This window comes from Sciurus vulgaris (genome assembly GCF_902686455.1).
Source record: "Sciurus vulgaris genome assembly, chromosome: 2".
NCBI classification, from domain to species: domain Eukaryota; kingdom Metazoa; phylum Chordata; class Mammalia; order Rodentia; family Sciuridae; genus Sciurus; species Sciurus vulgaris.
This window is the reverse complement of record NC_136462.1, coordinates 174,882,508-174,902,085: the sequence shown is the minus strand read 5'-3', so window position 1 is coordinate 174,902,085 and position 19,578 is coordinate 174,882,508. Positions and strand designations below refer to the sequence as shown.

At 38.4% G+C, this 19,578-nt stretch overlaps 1 protein-coding gene across 2 annotated transcripts in view; it reads right to left on the bottom strand.

The window, feature by feature from the left end:
* LOC306655005 (attractin-like) overlaps positions 1-19,578 on the bottom strand; it is a 121,867-nt gene that overhangs the window by 63,820 nt on the left and 38,469 nt on the right. For both annotated transcript variants that reach the window (XM_079129139.1, XM_079129140.1), the window contains exons 9-11: positions 18,276-18,404; positions 10,211-10,416; positions 8,771-8,939 (exon numbers count right to left, since the gene is read on the bottom strand). In XM_079129139.1, the coding sequence (XP_078985265.1) occupies positions 8,771-8,939; positions 10,211-10,416; positions 18,276-18,404 (504 nt within the window). The remainder of the gene's footprint in view (positions 1-8,770; positions 8,940-10,210; positions 10,417-18,275; positions 18,405-19,578) is intronic.

Here is a 19,578-nt window from a genome sequence, read left to right as displayed (position 1 = left end):
AAAGGTTCTGCAGAGACAGGACCTGACCCCAGCCAGCAGGAAGCACAGAACTACCTGAACCTTCCCAAACAATAACTTGTCCTTTTTTTTCTAAAAGTTCAACAACTTGATTAAATCAGGTCTTCTCATTGAGAAACTAAAATTTTCCTGAAACACCCTATTATACTTCCATCCATTTATTCTGTTCGTTACTCTTTTCCTCAGTGACTTCCTGCCTCTCATTGTGCTTTTTACTTTTCAATAATTTTCTTCAGCTTTTTCATTTGCATTCACTGGAATTATCTCAATTTGTCAGTCATTTGATTTCATTCTAGGTTTTGTTGAATCTAATTGATTTATTTTTCCTAATTGATCTGTAATCTGTTTTCTAATTGATCTATAATCTCCCATTCTTTTTTGATTTGTTCTTTTTAGTTATTCATGACAGTAGAATGCATTTTGATATATTATACGTTCATGGAGTATGCCTTCGCATTCTTGTGGTTGTATATGACTTTGATCCCATATCTTACTGTTATTATCTTCTTGTCTTTTGGCTTGTTTTTCTGAATCAAATTCTAAGTTAAGCAGATCTGTAGCACAAAACATTTGAAAGTAATCTCCTTGAAGTGACTTCTTAAGATGATGGGTTCTTATCAGAATTTACATGCTACATTCTATGTTCCTCTTCACTTTTTCATCATAGAACATTTGCATTAGTATAATGTCATTTCTTTCATCTTTTTTGTTCTTAGACATAGCTCTCCAGACATTTTACATGCAAAGTATGGGGTATGGGTGGTTTCTCAGTTCTGTTTCTTAGACAAGCTTATAACATTGCAATTCTACTTTAGCTGGCACTTTACGTTCCATCCACTTTTCTGATGGATAAATATAACTTTTCTAAAGTCAAGGAAATGTTTGGAACTTGAATTAATGGTTGTACACTGTGTTAGAATAAAATACTCAGACTCTCTGAGAGCTTGTTCAAATGCCCTACCCCAGTATGTATCGCTATTGAAATAGAAGCCCTGACTTCTGGGCTATTTGGGGACAATTCTCATATTGTCCAGTATGACTTCTGTGAGGTACAGAAGTGGTCAACCTTGAAGTTCTCCTGAGTCTATTCTAATCCATTAAGTCCCAAGTTTTTAATTCTGTGAGTGTTTCAGTGAAATTGACACAGATGTATTAAAATAGGTTGGAAATCATAATTTAGAACTTATATGTTATTATATTTATTAATATTATCACATTATAATTAGTATATTGCAAATTATATTATTATTAGATAATTATACACTATATTTAAATTTTTAATATGTTTTCCTCATCTGGGTCAATGGAATGAAATGAATTAAAGTTCACTGGATAAGGTGTTACTCCTTTCCTTACTTGGTTACTTGTTGCTCAATTTTTATTTATTTATTTATTTACTTACTTACCTATTTGGTACTGGAGTTAAACCCAGGCATGCTCTACCACTGAGTTAGACCCCCAGACTTTTAAATCTTTTTTATTTTGAGACAAGGTCTCACTAAGTTGCTGAGGGCCTCATTAAGTTGCTGAGGCTGGCCTCAAACTTATGCTCCTCCTGCCTCAGCCTTCCAAGTCACTGGAATTACAGGTGTGTGCCACCATACCTGGCCTGTTGCTCAATTTTTAACTTTTAAAAAAATTGTTATTTGCTTAAGGAAAGGAAATAAGTAATGATATTTCAGCTGGCAATCTTAACTCAGTAGGCCAAGCCCTTATTTTGCAAGAAGAACATTGGGAGACATAAAACAGACAATGCTTTTTCAATACAACTTAAAAGATTTGGGACAAAAGGGTCATAGGAAAAATAGAGAGTAAGAGCAATTCCTGGAATGTGTTTATTTGAGAGTATAAATGACTATATAATTTACAATTGAAGTTTCAGAAACACTACTATTAAAATGAATCACTGTATTCACTTTCCATGGAAGTTGATAAAACATTATTTGAAACTATATTAATATTTATACCAAATATCTAAAGCTGTAAAAGTCATGTTTTCATCAAGTACAAGTAGAAAACAATGTTACAAACTAAAGAGCAAATGATTCACAAGGTACACCAGGCAAATAAAAGCATTATGTGACAATAATATACCAAGGAAAAATATTTGTGAGGGAAATAAATAATTTACTTGCTCCCTAATGTATTTGGTAAATATTTATTTGAGTCCCTTCTATGAGCTAAGCCCTGAGTTGAGGGCGGAAACAAGGTCCTTGGAGAACTCAACTGGAAAAAGCAGAAAATGAGAGCACAAAATAATGGGCACAAATATAATTGAAAATAATCACTGTTGCTATAAAGGAAATGAGAACTGTGAAAAAGAACATCAGAGACTAACTTGCCTGCACTGGATGATCAGAGAAGATCTCTCTGTGGGACAATTAAACTGAGCTCTAATGGGTGAGAAGAAACCAGCCCAGAAGTATAATATCAGGAAATGGCAAATGCAAAGTCCCATGAAGTAAGGATGCTTAAGATGAGCTTTGGGTGGAAAGGTTGGTGGGGCAACACAGAGAATGAAGACAGAAGAGAAATCAACTGAACCTAGGAAGGGCAACTGTGGTCGGATCCTGTGGGATCATTAAGGGTAAAGGGAGGGCATCGGTGGGTTGTAAGAAGGGATTAATGACATGATTTATACTTTTAAAATATCACCCCAATTCATCTGTAGAAAGCAGATTAACAGGAAGAAATGGAAACATACACATTTGACAGGAATCCACTGCTGAGGACCAGGTAGATGACGTCAGCCTGGGCATGTAAAAGAACAATGATGTGAGATGAGAGTTGATGGAGCTTGAGATGAGGCTATGGCACAAACAAAAAGGTGAAGGGAGGGAGCATCAAAGTGACTCCCAGATTTCTTGCTGCAAGAGAAGTGAAGGATGTCAGATGCAAGGGTAAAATGACATGAATGGCAACATAAATATTGAGCATGACAGTGGAAGGAACAATCACTTTCACAAGTTTAATTTTACCTTTTTATTTCATGGTGGCAGCACAAGAAATAGAAGTGGTTAGACTTGAGGTAATTTTAAAGGCAGCACTAGGAAGAGTTGTTGACTTTATTGTTGCCCCCATAATCCCTGCCTCCTGGTGTTCACATCCAGCTATACAATCACCTCCCTTTCAGAGTAAATAGGATTACTGATTTGCTTCTAAATAAACAATATGGCAAAGATGGTGGGATGTCATTTCTGTGATCCACTCTGCTAGCAGTCAGACAAGACTCTTCTTATGGCCTGATGAATAAGCAGCCACATCAGTGAGGTTCAAGTGACACGGAATGGATTGTAGCCTCTTGGAGCTAAAGGCAGCCTCTATGAGTTGAGGGCAGCTTTTAACTGACAGTCAGCAGGAAGCTGGAATCCTCAGCTTTACAACCACAGTAAACTGATTCTGGCAGTAACCTGAGTAAGCTTGGGGGTCAATATTCCTTGTGTGGATGAGAACGCAGAACAGCTGACACCCTGAGTGCACAGAATCAAACTCCCAACCAATGGAAATTGTCAAATAAGAAAAGTGAGCAGTTTCAAGATGCATTTGTTATGCAGTAAGAGGCAACTGATACTCATACCAATATGGGGTGGGAAAAAACAATAAGTCAAGCATGAGGTCAAGATTTATGGATGAAGCAAACAGAAGGATGGCATGCTCATTAACTGAGATGGGGAAATCTGGAGGAAAAGCAGGCAGGAGAGAATTATCAGTTTTGGACATGCTGAGTTCTTTATTCATATAAATACAAAAGATTGAGATGTTAAGTAAAGAACAGGAGATATGGATTCAGGTGAAAAGTCTAAGCTGCAGCTATAAATTTGGGAATCACCAGCGTTAAGGCCAAGATATCACATGAGATCACCAAGAGAGTGAATATAGACCAATCCCTGGGTGCACCAACATTCAGAGGCAGACCAACCCCTGGGGTACACCAGCATTCAGAAAGAAGTCAGATGAAGAGGAACCAGCTCAAGAGTCTAAGCAGGAATAAATAAATAGGTAAAAAAATCAAGATAAATGTGACAAAACATTGGTTCAATATCCAACAAGATAAGGACTAAGAATGGGCAATAAAAAATTAAGCTACTCAGTCACATTCCAAGTGCTTAATAACCACATATGGTTGGTGACACAACAGTAAACACAGAACATCTCCATTATCCCCCAGAACTTGTACTGACAACCACTGGTCTACAGAACCAGAAGAAAGAATAAATCAGTGCAGGATAAATCTGCACTGTGGTGGGTCAATGTTGTGGTGGGAGCTTGGGCAAATCCTTTTCTGAAGAGCTTTATCTTTCAAAACAGAAACAAAGCAAAGCCATTAGTTCAGAAAAATAGGAGAAAAAGGCTGTGGAGATTTAAAATGTGAAAAAGAGGTATAAGAGTAGAATAGGAGAATGAATGGGAAAGAAAGACAGATTTAATGGATTATGGACCCTTCTGAGGTCAAAGATGGTTGAAGATGGGGTACTGAAAGAAAATCCAAAAAGCTTGGAAAGTGTCTTGGGTTCCCTGCAAAGAGAACCTGAAATAGGATTCTTGAGCAAGTGACTAAACAAGGGAATACTCTCTGGATAAGCATGTCAGGACTGAGATAATCAAGATACAGGGGAAGGAAAGGCTAGGTAAATGTGATCTCAGCTGAGATAGGGCTTTAGCATGATCTCAAGGGGAGCTCTGGATCCAGAATGGCACCACAGTCTTCCCACATAGAAGCAGAGTCTGACTCTTGAACATCCACGTCAGTCAGTCACTGACTAGGGCTATGGTGACCACCATGCCAGTTTGCTCAGGACTAAGGAATTTCCTGGGATGCAAGGTTTCTCAATGCTATACCTGGGAGAGTCCCAAATACATTGCCTTCCAGGTATTTCTGGGTAAGATGGCTTCAATCTGCTAAGAGAATTCTTTAGAGAAGGAGACAGCTGTGAGCTGACAACAACCAACTTTCACAACAGCTGGTGACTGGGTGCACCAGCCAGGTAAGGGTACTGGGACTTGGGCACCAACAGTGTCTGGAAGAGAGTGACTGGAATGTAGAATGCTTAGAATTGCAATCATATGGAGGGGCTGCAGTTTTTGATAATGACACAGTTTAGGAGGTACCCACACTAATGATGTGCTTGAGGAGCACTGAACAGGAGAGCAGGATTAGCCCTGAAACACTATGGAGCTTTCTCTGGGTAGTCCAGCAAAGAGAGCAGAGACTGATCACTGTCTTTCCCTTAGTGGGAAGGGGTGTATGTGCAGAAGAAGCTCTGTATGGAACCACTCCATAGATCTCCAGGTACTATTTGTACTATTCTCATGCTGGCAGACAATTCTACCAAAGAAAAACATGAAACTGCTTTAAATCTGTTTACACACATACACACACACACACAAATCTTAAATAAGAGAAGATTTAAAATTCATATTAAGGAAAACGTGCTGTGGGCAAAGAAAGTAGTTTGAGTCTATGGTATGGAGAAAGAGGAGAAGCTGGTGGGGGAATAACCTCACTTGACTATGGCCGGGATCTGATCAGAAATTAAAGGGTTTGAATTAACACAGCAACTGTGGGAACAGTGCCCGGACAAGTTTTACTGAGAGACCCTTTGAAAGTGTACCTGTTGGTCTTGACCTAAGTAGTCAAAGGAGAGAAGGGATTAATGGAAAACTTCAGGATTTTAGCTTGACTGAGGGGCTGGTGAAAGGTGATGTCATTGATATCAGGATTAAGAGCAAGAAAACATCTAAGGTGATTCAGAATATCCATTCTGGAGATTGAGCATGATTAGTACTGAAAGTTATGGTCTTTCAGAAAGAGTTTGTTTTCCACTAAAATGTGGGTTTTTTTGCTGTTGTTGTTTTTGTTTTTATTTTACCAAGGAGAGCATTTATAGGAAACAGGGACTATGCTTTCAAATCCAGTTTTATGGGGAGATCATTAAATAAGTGTAATGCAAGTTCCATCTAATTTTCAGACTTTGGGGTGGGGGATCATTTTTTTGGTATAAGATTGCTAAAACTAACCCAGAAAAGGAACTTTACATGTTAAGAACTCCACTCCTCATCCAACCACCCCTCATTTTACAGAGAAGAAACAAGTTCAGAGACTGACGCCTGCCCGACTGATAGGAATAAAATTCCCATTAAAAACAAGAGCAGCAGTTCAGCACATTTCCCACATACCCTTCACAAACATTTGGCGACTTATTCTTCTAAGCTGCAAAGTTTGTTTTGTTATATTTGTTTCAACCGTTACATTTATTTTTTAAAAATCAAGAGAAGGAAAGAAAATTTTTGGCATTTTCCCAACATTTTTGCTCTTTTACTTTTCTGTCCTCTTCCTCAGGTTCTGAGATTCCCTCTTTTCTCATTTCCTTTCTGGTTAGAGACCTTTCTTTACCATTATTTTAGAAACATATTATCTTAGCATTCTTTCATCAGAGAATGTCTTAATTTCAGAGTTTCTTCATGTTTGTTTTACAGAGTCCAGTTTTTAACTGTACTTACCACTAAAACAAAAAATAGGGGAAAGTGACCTTTATATCTTTTTAAGTTTTTTTAAAAAGCCCTTCTTTTCATATTCTATTTCTAAAACACTACTTACTGCATTTATTCACTGTGTCATTTTAGATTTGTCTTCAATTCTGTAATTATCTTTAAATTTTTAAAAAATCCTCAACTTCTATTATTTCATTTCTGAATTTTTATAGTTCTTGATTAGATTGTTCTTTCCTATTGTGTATCATTTTCATATTGTAAACCAGGAAAGCTTGTTTTGTAATATTGTGTTATAATTTTCTTTCTTTTTGGGGGTTGGGGGAGGTCCCAGGGATGGAACTCAGGACTCGATCACTGAGCCACTTCCCCAGCCCTGTTTTGTATTTTATTTAGAGACAGGGTCTCCTGAGTTGCTTAGCACCTCACTTTTGCTGAGGCTGGCTTTGAACTCTCGATCCTCCTGCCTCAGCCTCCCGAGCCACTGGGATTACAGGCGTGCGCCACCTTGACCAGCATGTGTTATAATTTTCATGCTTCATAACTTTCCATTTTAATTCTTTCCTCTATGAAGGGGCTTATTCTAGTCCTTACTCTCCTTTTTCTGGTAAGAACTGTCCATGAGATATTTACCCTTGATATTTTAAAGTAACAATGCTTCTCCCTGCGTTTTCACAGGGGAGGTCAGCTGTAGGATAGTTCTACTTTCTCAGTTCTGGAGCTCACTCTTTGCTGTTGCAATGGAATGTTCCCGCAGGTGGCAGTTCACCTGGTAAGAACACCTGGCTCTGTTCCCTTCTCACTGCTATCTCAATCTTTGCTCACCTAGTCTCTACTGTCCCTCTCCTGTTCAATATAAATTCTATCCCCAGCATTTCTCCTGCAAAGAAACTGTGACTGGGCAGTTAAGAAAAAAAGAAGGAGAGAGGGAAAGAAAGAGAAGAGGGAAGGGAGGGAAAGAGGGAGAAAAAAGAAGGAAGAAAACTGGCTGCTTCATTTTGAGAGTAAATCTGGCACAAACCGCTCCAGCGTCTTCAACTCCTACTGTGGATGCCTTGAGTTTACTTGGCTACTAGCATACACAACATCTTCCAGTCCCAGCTGTGGCTCTCAACGTGGTTTTCTGAGCCCATGAGTGAGTAACTTCCAGCCATTCTGAATGCTATGGGTTTCTCGCTACTACTACTGATACTTACTTCTACTTTCTGTGCCTGCTACTTACTTCTGCACAGAAGCTGACACCACACAAGGCTTGTAGTTATCAGTGGTTCAGCCCCACACAGTCAAGAAACCTCCAGACCAAGTTTTCTTACAGATGTTGCTCATGTGTTTGTGGGTTTTTGTTTTTATTTTCTGTGATTTTGCAGTACTGGTGATTGGACCCAGGGATGCTCTACCACTGAGCTACATCCCCACCATTTTCTATTTATTTATTCATTTGTTTGTTTATTTATTTATTTATTTATTGAGACAAGGTCTCAACAAGTTGCACAGGCTGGCCTTAAACTTGAGATCCTCCTACCTCAGCCTCCTGCCTACCTGGGATTACAGGCAGGAACCAGCATACCTGGCAATCATGTATATTTGATTTTGCTATTTAGTTGTTCTATGTGTTTTAATGACTATTTAGGAGGATTCAGAAACCATGTCACCACTGCCATATTTCCAGAACACCTTAAAGAACAGATGCTGGTGTTTTACAATTTTCACTAATAGCAAAGGCCTAGAAAATATTTCATGGTCACAAAATCACTGAGTAATTGTTCATAAATTTCTTATGAAAGTCAGTCTCCATGAAACTATTCATTCAATTAAAATAGAGAGTAATTCCCTATTTATAGAACCTACTGTATGTACCTAAAGCAAAATATCAAAAAAATTCTCTCAAAAAGATAAATTATTGCATGCCAACAAATTCTTTCTGGATTTCAGCTTCAATAATTCAACATATTTGAAAAAAGCTTGGAATACTTTTATAAGAAATATTTTTCATTAACAGAGAATTTCTAGGCAGGGGAGGGGGGAGGTGCTGAGGAGTAATACTGACCTAATGATATCGCTATATTGTGAGCATACATGAATATGTAATAAAAACCCCTTCATTACGTACAACAACAATATGCCAATTTAAAATGTGGAAAAAAATCCAGAGATTTTCCTTAAGTGGTAGAATTATTGATGATATCTTTTCTTTTTGCTTGTTTATAAATTTCAAAAGAAATGCAAAACTAAGCTTCCTGCAAAAATGTTTAAAACAACTTACGCTAAAACCATGCTGTAATCTGAGTGGTTGAACATATATCCTCCAACAATCCACATTATGTTTCCATTGACCACAGCTTTATGAGATGCTCTGGGCAGCTTTAAGTTTGAGTATTCCTCTTGAGTCCAAAATGACTGGTTAGCTGGCACAGGAACTGAACATCCAGGGCCTAATAAAACATAACAAATTAGCTTCACTAAATGCATCTTGAAAGCTCACTTCATTTCAAGTTTTAATCACCTAAATGCAACAATTTTTAAAAAGAATACATAGTTTTTCCTTAAGCATTGCATATATGACATATCTCTGTGTTTTTAATTTACTCAAGGTATTGGCAAAGAGTAATCCCTAATTCAAAATCACATCCTTTCTAATGCTGACTTCACCATAACCAGGTTAGGCTTTTTTAGCCAGGCGTGGTAGTACACTCCTAGAATTCTAGCAACGTGGGAGGCTGAGGTAGGAGGATAACAAGTTCAAAAACAGGCTCAGCAATTTAGTGAGACCCTAAAACCTTAGAGAAACCCTGTCTCAAAATAAAAAATAAAAATAAGGCTGGGGATGTGACTCAGTGGTTAAGTGCCCTGAGTTCAATCCCTGGCACAAAAAAAAAAAAAAAAAAGAAACAAAACAAAACCCTATGTAAACAGTTCTCAGGGTAAGACTGTATAAAGGAATTATTAATTTAAATTGAAAAACCTAAAATGTAACAACTAGACCTGGGAGTGATAGTAAAAACTACCCATCTTCTAGTAAAGCAAAGAATTCAACAGATGTAAGAGACAGAATCTGTTCTTGGAAGGTCTGGTTTCTGCTGCACCTGTTGCAAGATGAAAGGTACTCAAATATTCCAAATGTTAACTCCTCAGTATCACCAAACCCAAAAGATCAAAGCATTTAAACAATCACATTTCCTTTCAAAATGAAAAAGTTCTGAGGAAGGAATAGGTATATAAACAAAGTCATCAAATCGACAACTGCCCTTAGCCTTTAAGGAATCCCCTAAAGCTCCTTTAATAAGCTATTTATGCAGATAATGCCTTTAGGTGACTGCTTTAAGTTTTCATTGCACAACTGACAGCAATTTTCTCAGAACTCAAAAAAAGTTTTAGGGGAAATAACATTATTGTCAGTTCTTGCCCCATCTCCCAGCTTGGTTCTCTGCTACATCCTCTTATGGCTGAGACGGAGTTCTTCAACTTTCATGAATGAGCCGCATACAATGTGAAACCTGTCCACAATTCTAAGGAGACCACAACCACATACGTGTGACATTGAAAGATTTGTAAGAAACTGGATTAAGTGAGGAGAAAGCTTACATGCCTCCTGATATCCGATGAACATAAACTGTACACATGCTAAGAATAAAGTCAACTAACAATGTACTAAACTGGGAACAATTTGTGAACTGAAAGAAAAACAAGAGAAAGAAGTTCCTACCCTGCCACTCAGAGAAGCAGGAGCATCCTCCGACATCACTTGAATTGCAGATGCCTCGATGAGGAAAACCACAGTTGTCTGTACAGTAAGGAATGTCACACGAGTCACCTTTCCAGTTTTCAGAACAATCACACTCCACACTGCCGGTACTGTTGCTGGTCTTACATTCTCCTCGGCCTGAGCAATTATTTGGACACATGTCAAAACTATAAAGACAGGGAAAAAACTAAGTCAACACAAAGCAATACATCAATGAACTTAGCAGAACTTCCTCCTACGTAACACTTAAGGATTTCCCTGTCTTTTCAGCTCATTCAGAAGCATAAATGCAGTGCTTACCACTCAGTCCACAGGGGTCACTCCACACTGCACAGCTCAAGCACGAGAGCTCAAATGCACCCTGGTGGAGCCTCATGAGAACAGGGCAAGAACAAGTGACTCATAAAGTTAAAGAAATCACAAGGAGAGAAGAGATTTGTGCACATTTGTCCAGATTTGGCTGCTCAAGCCTGGGACAACCATCCTATTCTTCTCGGTAACCCTCTAGATGCAGGAGCCACCCAACTGCCAAATTCACCTTTGCAAGTGTGGGAAGGAAAAGGACAAAGTTCCAACCACACGCTAATGGTACACAGCCCTCTGGACCGTCTCTGATAATTTGTAGAACTTAAGATTATTGCCCAGAATGTTATATTTAAAATTCTTTAGTAACTTGACCCATTTCAGATGAATGAAGTAGAGTCATATAACTTAGTGTATGAGTTTAATTATTATTTTTTTAGTTGTTAGTGAACCTTTATTTTATTTATATGCAGTGCTGAGAATCGAACCCAGTGCCTCACACGTGCTAGGCAAGTGTTCTATCACTGAGATACAACTCCAGACCATTTGAGTTCATTCTATTATAATGTGTTTCATAGTAACATGGCTTTGGATAACTATATAGATAACACCTAGAAACAACATAAGTCAGGGAAAAGTAGGTGAGATAAATGAACTATTGTGGTTTGGATATGAGGTTTCCCCCAAAAGGTCAGGTGTGAGAAAATGCAAGAACATTTAGAGGTGAAATGATTAGGTCATGGATTAATCCACTGATAAAGATTAACTGGGTAGTAACTGTAGGCCAGTAGGGTGTGGTTGGAGGAGGAAAGTCCCTTGGGCGTGCCTTAGGGGTATATATTTTGTCCCTGGTAAGTATAAGTAGAGCCCTGTCTCTGTCTGTCTGTCTGTCTGTCTGTCTCTCTCTCTCTCTCTCTCTGTCTCTGTCTCTCTCTCTCTCCCTATCTCTGGTTCCTGGTGCCATGTCCTGAACTACTTTCCTATATCATGATCTTCTACCATACCATTCTGCCATGATGTTCTGCCTCACCCCAAGCCCAGAGCAATGGAGTCAGCCATCTATATGGACTGAGACCTCCGAAACCATGAGCCAAAATAAACTTTTTTCTCCTCTATGTTGTTCTTGCCAGGTCTTTTGGTCACAGCAACGACAACAACAACAAAAAAAAAAACTGACTAAAACATGTACTATCAAGATACTTTTAGAGGGGATCCAAGATGGCGGTCTAGAGGGAGGCTGCATTCCTTGTCGCTCCGCAACGCCAGATTCAAGCAGAGGATATCTGTTTCTCGCTGCCAGCAGATTGACTGCAGACCGCCAGTAGAGAACCAGCTGCCTGCTGCTGCCTGGAAGTTCACTGTTACAGTACCTGCAGGTTTGATTACACGTGGCTGCCACCATTTTGAGACAACAGCCAGGCCCTGTAGGACCCCTGGCCGGAATGACTGAGTCCCGTCTCCAGGATCCCTCAGCCCAACCGATCACTCCCTACCTCGGGGGCCATCACATCAACTGACTGCTCCCTGCTGCCAGGACCCCCAGACCAACTGACTGTGCCCTATCACCGGGAACCCAGACCAACTGATTGCACCCGGCCTCCTGGATCCCACAACCACACCAAACACACCTGACCTCCAGGACCACTGCCGGACCAACTGCATCCTGTCTCCAGGACCTACAGCTGACCACGACCACCCCTGAGCTGCAGCTCCCCATTTGCCAACACATTTAGAAGCCAGAGCAGCCATCTTGGATAATCCTGGAAGCCGTAGCTCCGATCTTTGGGTGGGGCAAATCCCATCCTGAGACGCCTGCTGGAGGCTTTAAGCTCATTGTCAGGTACCTCTCATACATCAGGCTACTGAACACTGGGAGGTTTCATTAGTATATGACTATTATACAGTAGATTTTCTTTCTTTTTTCTCCTTTTTAAAAAAAAATTAAGTTTTTATTTCTTTACATTTCTTGCTTTCTTTTCCTTCTGTTTACCTGTTCCCTCAGAGTTGCTTTCCTCCTTATTTACATGATGTTATTGTTCCCATAGGGGCTATTTGGTCTAGGATTGCATAGTGTCTGATTTGGGCACTGCTAATATTGATCTCCCCTTAAAGAAAGGGTTTTGGAAACCTATAGGGCCACTATAAGCCTATAGGGGGAAATCTGCAATACCCCAGATCTGCACTGCTAGAGGGGAAGATACATGAACAACATGAAAAAACAAGGGAAGAAAATGATCCAAACAAATCTAGATTCTATAGTAATAGAATCCAATGACAGTATGTTAGAAGAAATGTCAGAAAAAGACTTCAGATTATACATGATTAAGATGATTCACGAAGCAAAGGATGAGATAAGAGAGCAAATGCAGGCAATGAATGATAATACCAATAAGCTGAAAGAGCACCTGCAGGAAGCAAAAGAACATTTCAACAAAGAGATAGAGATTCTCAAAAAAAAAAAAACAAACGGAAATCCTTGAAATGAAGGAGACAATAAACCAAATAAAAAACTCAATGGAAAGCATCACCAAAAGACTAGACCACTTAGAAGACAGAACCTCAGACAATGAAGACAAAATATTGAATCTTGAAAATAAAGTCGCCCAAATAGAGAAGATGGTAAGAAATCATGAACAGAATCTCCAAGAACTATGGGACATCATGAAAAGACCAAATTTAAGAATTATTGGGATTGAGGAAGGCACAGAGATACAAACCAAAGGAATGAACAACCTATTCAATGAAATAATATCAGAAAATTTCCCAAACCTGAAGAATGAAATGGAAAATCAAATGCAAGAGGCTTACAGAACACCAAATGCACAGAATCACAACAGATCCACACCAAGGCACATTATAATGAAAATGCCTAACATTCAAAATAAAGATAGGATTTTGAAGGCCGTGAGAGAAAAGCATCAGATTACATATAGAGGGAGACCAATAAGGATAGCAGCAGACTTCTCAACCCAGACTCTAAAAGCTAGAAGGGCCTGGAACAACATATTTCAAGCTCTGAAAGAACATGGTTGCCAACCAAGAATCCTATACCCAGCAAAACTAACCTTCAGATTTGAAGATGAAATAAAATCCTTCCATGATAAACAAAAGTTAAAAGAATTTACAAATAGAAAGCCTGCACTACAGAATGTTCTCAACAAAATATTCCATGAGGAGGAAATGAAAAACAACAATGGAGGTCAGAAAAGGGAGGAACTACCTTAGAGGAAAACCACTCAAAGGAGAAACCAAGCCAACTTAAAAACCAAAAATAAGCCAAATGACTGGGAATACAAATCATTTCTCAATAATAACCCTGAACGTTAATGGCCTAAACTCATCAATCAAAAGACATAGACTGGCAGAATGGATTCAAAAGAAAAACCCAATAATATGCTGCCTGCAAGAGATTCATCTCATAGAAAAAGACATCCACAGACTAAAGGTGAAAGGATGGGAAAAAACCTACCTCGCACCTGGACCCAGTAAAAAAGCGGGAGTTTCCATCCTTATATTAGATAAAGTGGACTTCAAGCCAAAGTTAGTCAGAAGGGATAAAGAAGGACATTTCATACTGCTTAAGGGAACCATAAATCAGGAAGACATAAAGATAGTAAATATTTATGCCCCAAACAATGGTGCATCTCTGTACATCAAACAAATCCTTCTCAATTTCAAGAATCACATAGACCACAACACAATAATTCTGGGCGACTTTAATGTACTGCTGTCACCACTAGATAGATCTTCCAAACAAAATCCAACCAAAGAAACCATAGAACTCAATAACACAATCAATAACCTAGACTTAATAGACATATGTAGAATATTCCATCCATCAACGAGCGGATACACTTTCTTCTCAGCAGCACATGGAACCTTCTCGAAAATAGACCATATGTTATGCCACAAAGCAGCCCTTAGGAAATACAAAAAAAAGAGATACTGCCTTGTGTTCTATCAGATCATAATGGACTGAGAGTAGAAATCAATGACAAAGTAAAAAAAAGGAAATTACTCCAACACTTGGAGACTAAATAATATGCTATTGAATGAAACATGCATAACGAAAAACGTCAGGGAGAAGGTTAAAAAATTCTTAGAGGTCAATGAGAATGATGATACAACATATCAAAATCTCTGGGACACTATGAAAGCAGTACTAAGAGGAAAGTTTATTGCATGGAGCGCATTCCAGAAAAGAATGAAAAGTCAACAATTAAATGACCTAACATTACAGCTCAAAGCCCTAGAAAAAGAAGATCAGAATAACAGCAAAAATAGTAGAAGACAGGAAATGATTAAAATCAGAGCTGAAATCAATGAAATTGAAACAAAAGAAACTATTCAAAAAATTAAGAAAACGAAAAGTTGGTTCTTTGAGAAAGTAAACAAAATAGACAAACCCTTAGCCACACTAACAAAGAGAAGGAGAGAGAAGACTCAAATTACTAAAATACATGATGCAAAAGGAAATATCACAACAGACACCACTGAGATACAGAACATAATGAGAAGCTACTTTGAAAATCTGTATTCCAACAAAATAGAAACTACAGAACACATTGACAAATTTCTAGAGACACATGCTCCTCCCAAACTGAACCAGGAGGACATACACGATTTAAACAGATCAATATCAAGCAATGAAATAGAAGAAGCCATTAAAAATCTACCATCCAAGAAAAGCCCAGGACCAGACGGATTCTCAGCTGAGTTCTACAAGACCTTCAAAGAAGAACTCATTCCAATACTTCTCAAAGTATTCCAGGAAATAGAACAGGAGGGTACCCTACTGAACTCATTCTATGAAGCTAATATCACCCTCATACCCAAACCAGGCAAAGACACATCAAGGAAAGAAAATTTTAGACCAATATCCTTGATGAATATAGATGCTAAGATCCTTATCAAAATATTGGCAAACCGTATCCAAAAACATATTAAGAAAATTGTGCACCACGATCAAGTGGGGTTCATTCCTGGAATGCAAGGATGGTTTAACATCTGTAAATCAATAAATGTAATCCATCATGTCAATAGACTTAAGGATAAGAATCATATGGTTATTTCAATTGACACAGAAAAAGCATTTGACAATATACAACACCCCTTCATGCTGAAAACACTAGAAAAAATAGGGATAGTAGGAACATACCTGAACATTGTAAAGGCTATTTATGCTAAGCCCATGGCCAACATCATTCTTAATGGAGAAAAACTGAAACCAATCCCTTTAAAAACAGGAACAAGACAGGGATGTCCTCTTTCACCACTTCTATTCAACATTGTCCTCGAAACTCTAGCCAGAGCAATTAGGCAGACTAAAGAAATTAAAGGGATATGAATAGGAAAAGAGGAACTTAAGCTGTCACTATTTGCGGATGACATGATTCTATATTTAGAGGATCCAAAAACCTCCTCCAGAAAACTTCTAGACCTCCTCAATGAATTCAGCAAAATAGCAGGCTATAAAATCAACACGCATAAATCTACAGCATTTTTTATATGCAAGTGATGAAACAGCTGAAAGGGAAATGAGGAAAACAACTTCATTTGCAATAGCCTCAAAAAAAAATAAAATACTTGGGTATCAATCTAACCAAAGAGGTAAAAGATCTCTACAATGAAAACTACAAAACACTGAAGAAGGAAATTAAGGAAGACCTTAGAAGATGGAAAGATCTCCCATGTTCTTGGATAGGCAGAATTAATCTTGTCAAAATGGCCATACTACCAAAAGTGCTATACAGAATCAATGCAATTCCAATGAAAATCCCAATGATGTACCTCACTGAAATAGAGCAAGCAATCATGAAATTCATCTGGAAGAATAAGAAACCCAGAATAGCTAAAGCAATCCTTAGCAGGAAGAATGAAACAGGGGGTATCACAATACCAGAACTTCAACTATACTACAAAGCAACAGTAACAAAAACGGCATGGTATTGGCATCAAAATAGACAGGTAGATCAATGGTACAGAATAGAGGACACGGACACAAACCCAAATAAATACAATTTTCTAATACTAGACAAAGGTGCCAAAAATATGCAATGGAGAAAAGATAGCCTCTTCAACAAATGGTGCTGGGAAAACTGGAAATCCATATGCAACTGAATGAAACTAAACCCCTATCTCTCACCCTGCACAAAACTCAACTCACAATGGATCAGGACCTTGAAATCAGACCAGAGACCCTGCATCTTATAGAAGAAAAAGTAGGTCCAAATCTTCACCTTGTTGGCTTAGGATCAGACTTCCTTAACAGGACTCCCATAGCACAAGAAATAAAAGCAAGAATCAATAACTGGGATAGATTCAAACTTCATAGCTTTCTCTCAACAAAGGAAACTATCAGCAATGCGAAGAGAGAGCCTACAGAGTGGGAGAATATCTTTGCCAATCATACTTCAGATTGAGCATTAATTTCCAGAATATATAAAGAACTCAAAAAACTCTACACTAAGAATACAAATAACCCACTGAAATGAACAGACACTTCACAGAAGAAGATGTACAAGCAATCAACAGATATATGAAAAAATGTTCAACATCTTTAATAATAAGAGAAATGCAAATCAAAACTACACTAAGATTCCATCTCACCCCAATTAGAATGGCGATTATCAAGAACACAAGCAATAATAGGTGTCGGAGAGGATGTGGGGAAAAAGGTACACTCATACATTGCTGGTGGGGCTGCAAATTAGTGCAGCCACTCTGGAAAGCAGTGTGGAGATTCCTTAGAAAACTTGGAATGGACCTACCATTTGACCCAGCTATCCCACTCCTTGGCCTATACCCAAAGGACTTACAATCAGCACAGTACAGAGATACAGCCACATCAATGTTCACAGCTGCTCAATTCACAACAGCCAGATTGTGGAACCAACCTAGATGCAATTCAATTGATGAATGGATAAAGAAACTGTGGTATATATATACAATGGAATATTACTCAGCCATAAAGAATAATAAAATTATGGCATTTGCAGTCAAATGGATGAAATTGGAGAATATCATGTTAAGTGAGATAAGCTAATCTCAAAAATCCAAAAGAGGAATGATCTCACTGATAAGCGGATGATGACACTTAATGGGGGGTGGGAGTGGGACAAGAATGGAGGAAGGAGGGACTGTATAGAGGGAAAAGAGAGGTGGGAGGGGTGGGGGGAAGGAAAAAATAATGGAATGAATCAAACATCATTACCCTATGTAAATTTATGAATATGCAAATGGTATGCTGTTACTCCATGTACAAACAGAAACAATATGTATCCCATTTGTTTACAATAAAAATAAATTTAAAAAAAAGATACTTTTAGACTACAAATTTCTCTAGTACTGAGTACACGGAAACTGATAACATTTGTTAAATTGCACTTAGTAAAACCCCCTGATGTTATTATCTATTAGCAGGAAAACACCCCTTTCCTCCAGGAGAAGTTCAACAGCAGCAACACCTGGGTTGAAATGGTGGTTCCCACCGCTTACACTGGGAATTTGTTTAACCTTTTCACATCATTTTCTTCAGTTGTAAAATAGGTAGAAAAACAGTGCCTGAATCTCACTGAGTTTTTAAAAGAACTTTAAATGAGAAAACCCATAAAAACTGCTTATTGAAATGCTGGCACAGTGTAAGCCCTCAATGTTTTCATTATTATCATTAAAACATATTGTCTTTTGAATAAAATCACAAAATTAGATTTAAGTATCTTACTTGTAAGTGATATTAAATCCAGTCAAATTATAAGCAGCATCACTAAAAAAATGCAGAAGGGCATAACCTGATGTGGCAACCACCTCGGGGACCGTCTCATTGCCATCTCTCTCAGGAACAATGAGGCCACTGAAATGGAAACACATTTCTTATAGCACAATGTCAGCCATGTTAAACTGTAGCAGAGACAATTCAAAACTGGAATTCATCTTTTCACCTTTAGAAAGCACATGCAGGCAGAGGGTGAAGTCCTAGGATAGATGCACACAGCTACCCTATTAGCTGTCCATCTTTTGCTAGGTTTCCTTTATTCTGGGTTGCATTTCGAATAAAATTTGAAATCAAAGGCTCTATTTTTTTATACAACTTCTTATAATTCTCTAAATTTCCATGACATAAAGTAGTAAACTTTATGAGTTGATGAATGACAAATATGTAGTACTGGAACACAAAATATTGTTAAATGAAATATTTATTTACATAGCAGTATGAAGAAGCTAGATAAACCCAAACTCCAACACTATTGGCATTCTGATGCATTTTCTTTCCCTAATTGATATCATGAACATTTTACATTCTATTTTGCACATTACATACCACAGGTATTCCCTGTTACTAAACGCTCCCTAAGCTCTCCCAAGGACTTCAGAGGCCAACACATAACATTTTAAATAAGTACTGGTTTGGGGCCAATAAATCCAAGTAAGGAAGAAAATGACTGGGTCAAATGTCTTGTTTTCCACAAAAGATATGCTAATTTGAAATCTTAATCTGTATCAAACCAAATTGAAAGGGTCTATCCCACCTCACACTACCAAGTATGATTGCCAGTTTTAAGTTAGTTTTGCTAATTTAATAGGTGACTTTTTTGTGATTTTGCATTCTTCTCTGCTCCTCAGGTTAATGACTTTCCTATGTCTACTTGCCATTTGCATTTCTTCACATGCTCAGGGCCTCCCCATTATTGATTCACCTCCCCCACCATCTCATTTGGCCAGTGCCTAGATCCTTACCAAGCCCCATGGAATCTGCTGCACGCACTCCCACTCGTTGAACAAACATCCCTAGCACTCTACCCTTCACTCTCTCACCCTCAACCTCAGTCCCTTCCTAGAGCACACACCAGGAAAACTCCCACCTCAGGGCCATGACCATCTTAAGTGCTCATTCACTCTGACCTAGTGAATCTCTTTGTAGAGAAATCACTTGTTCCTGTTCACAAAGGAAAATACACAAGACTCCTAACTGCAGCACCACTCGGATGACAACAGGTTGAAAACATCCAAGTACTCATCCACAGGGA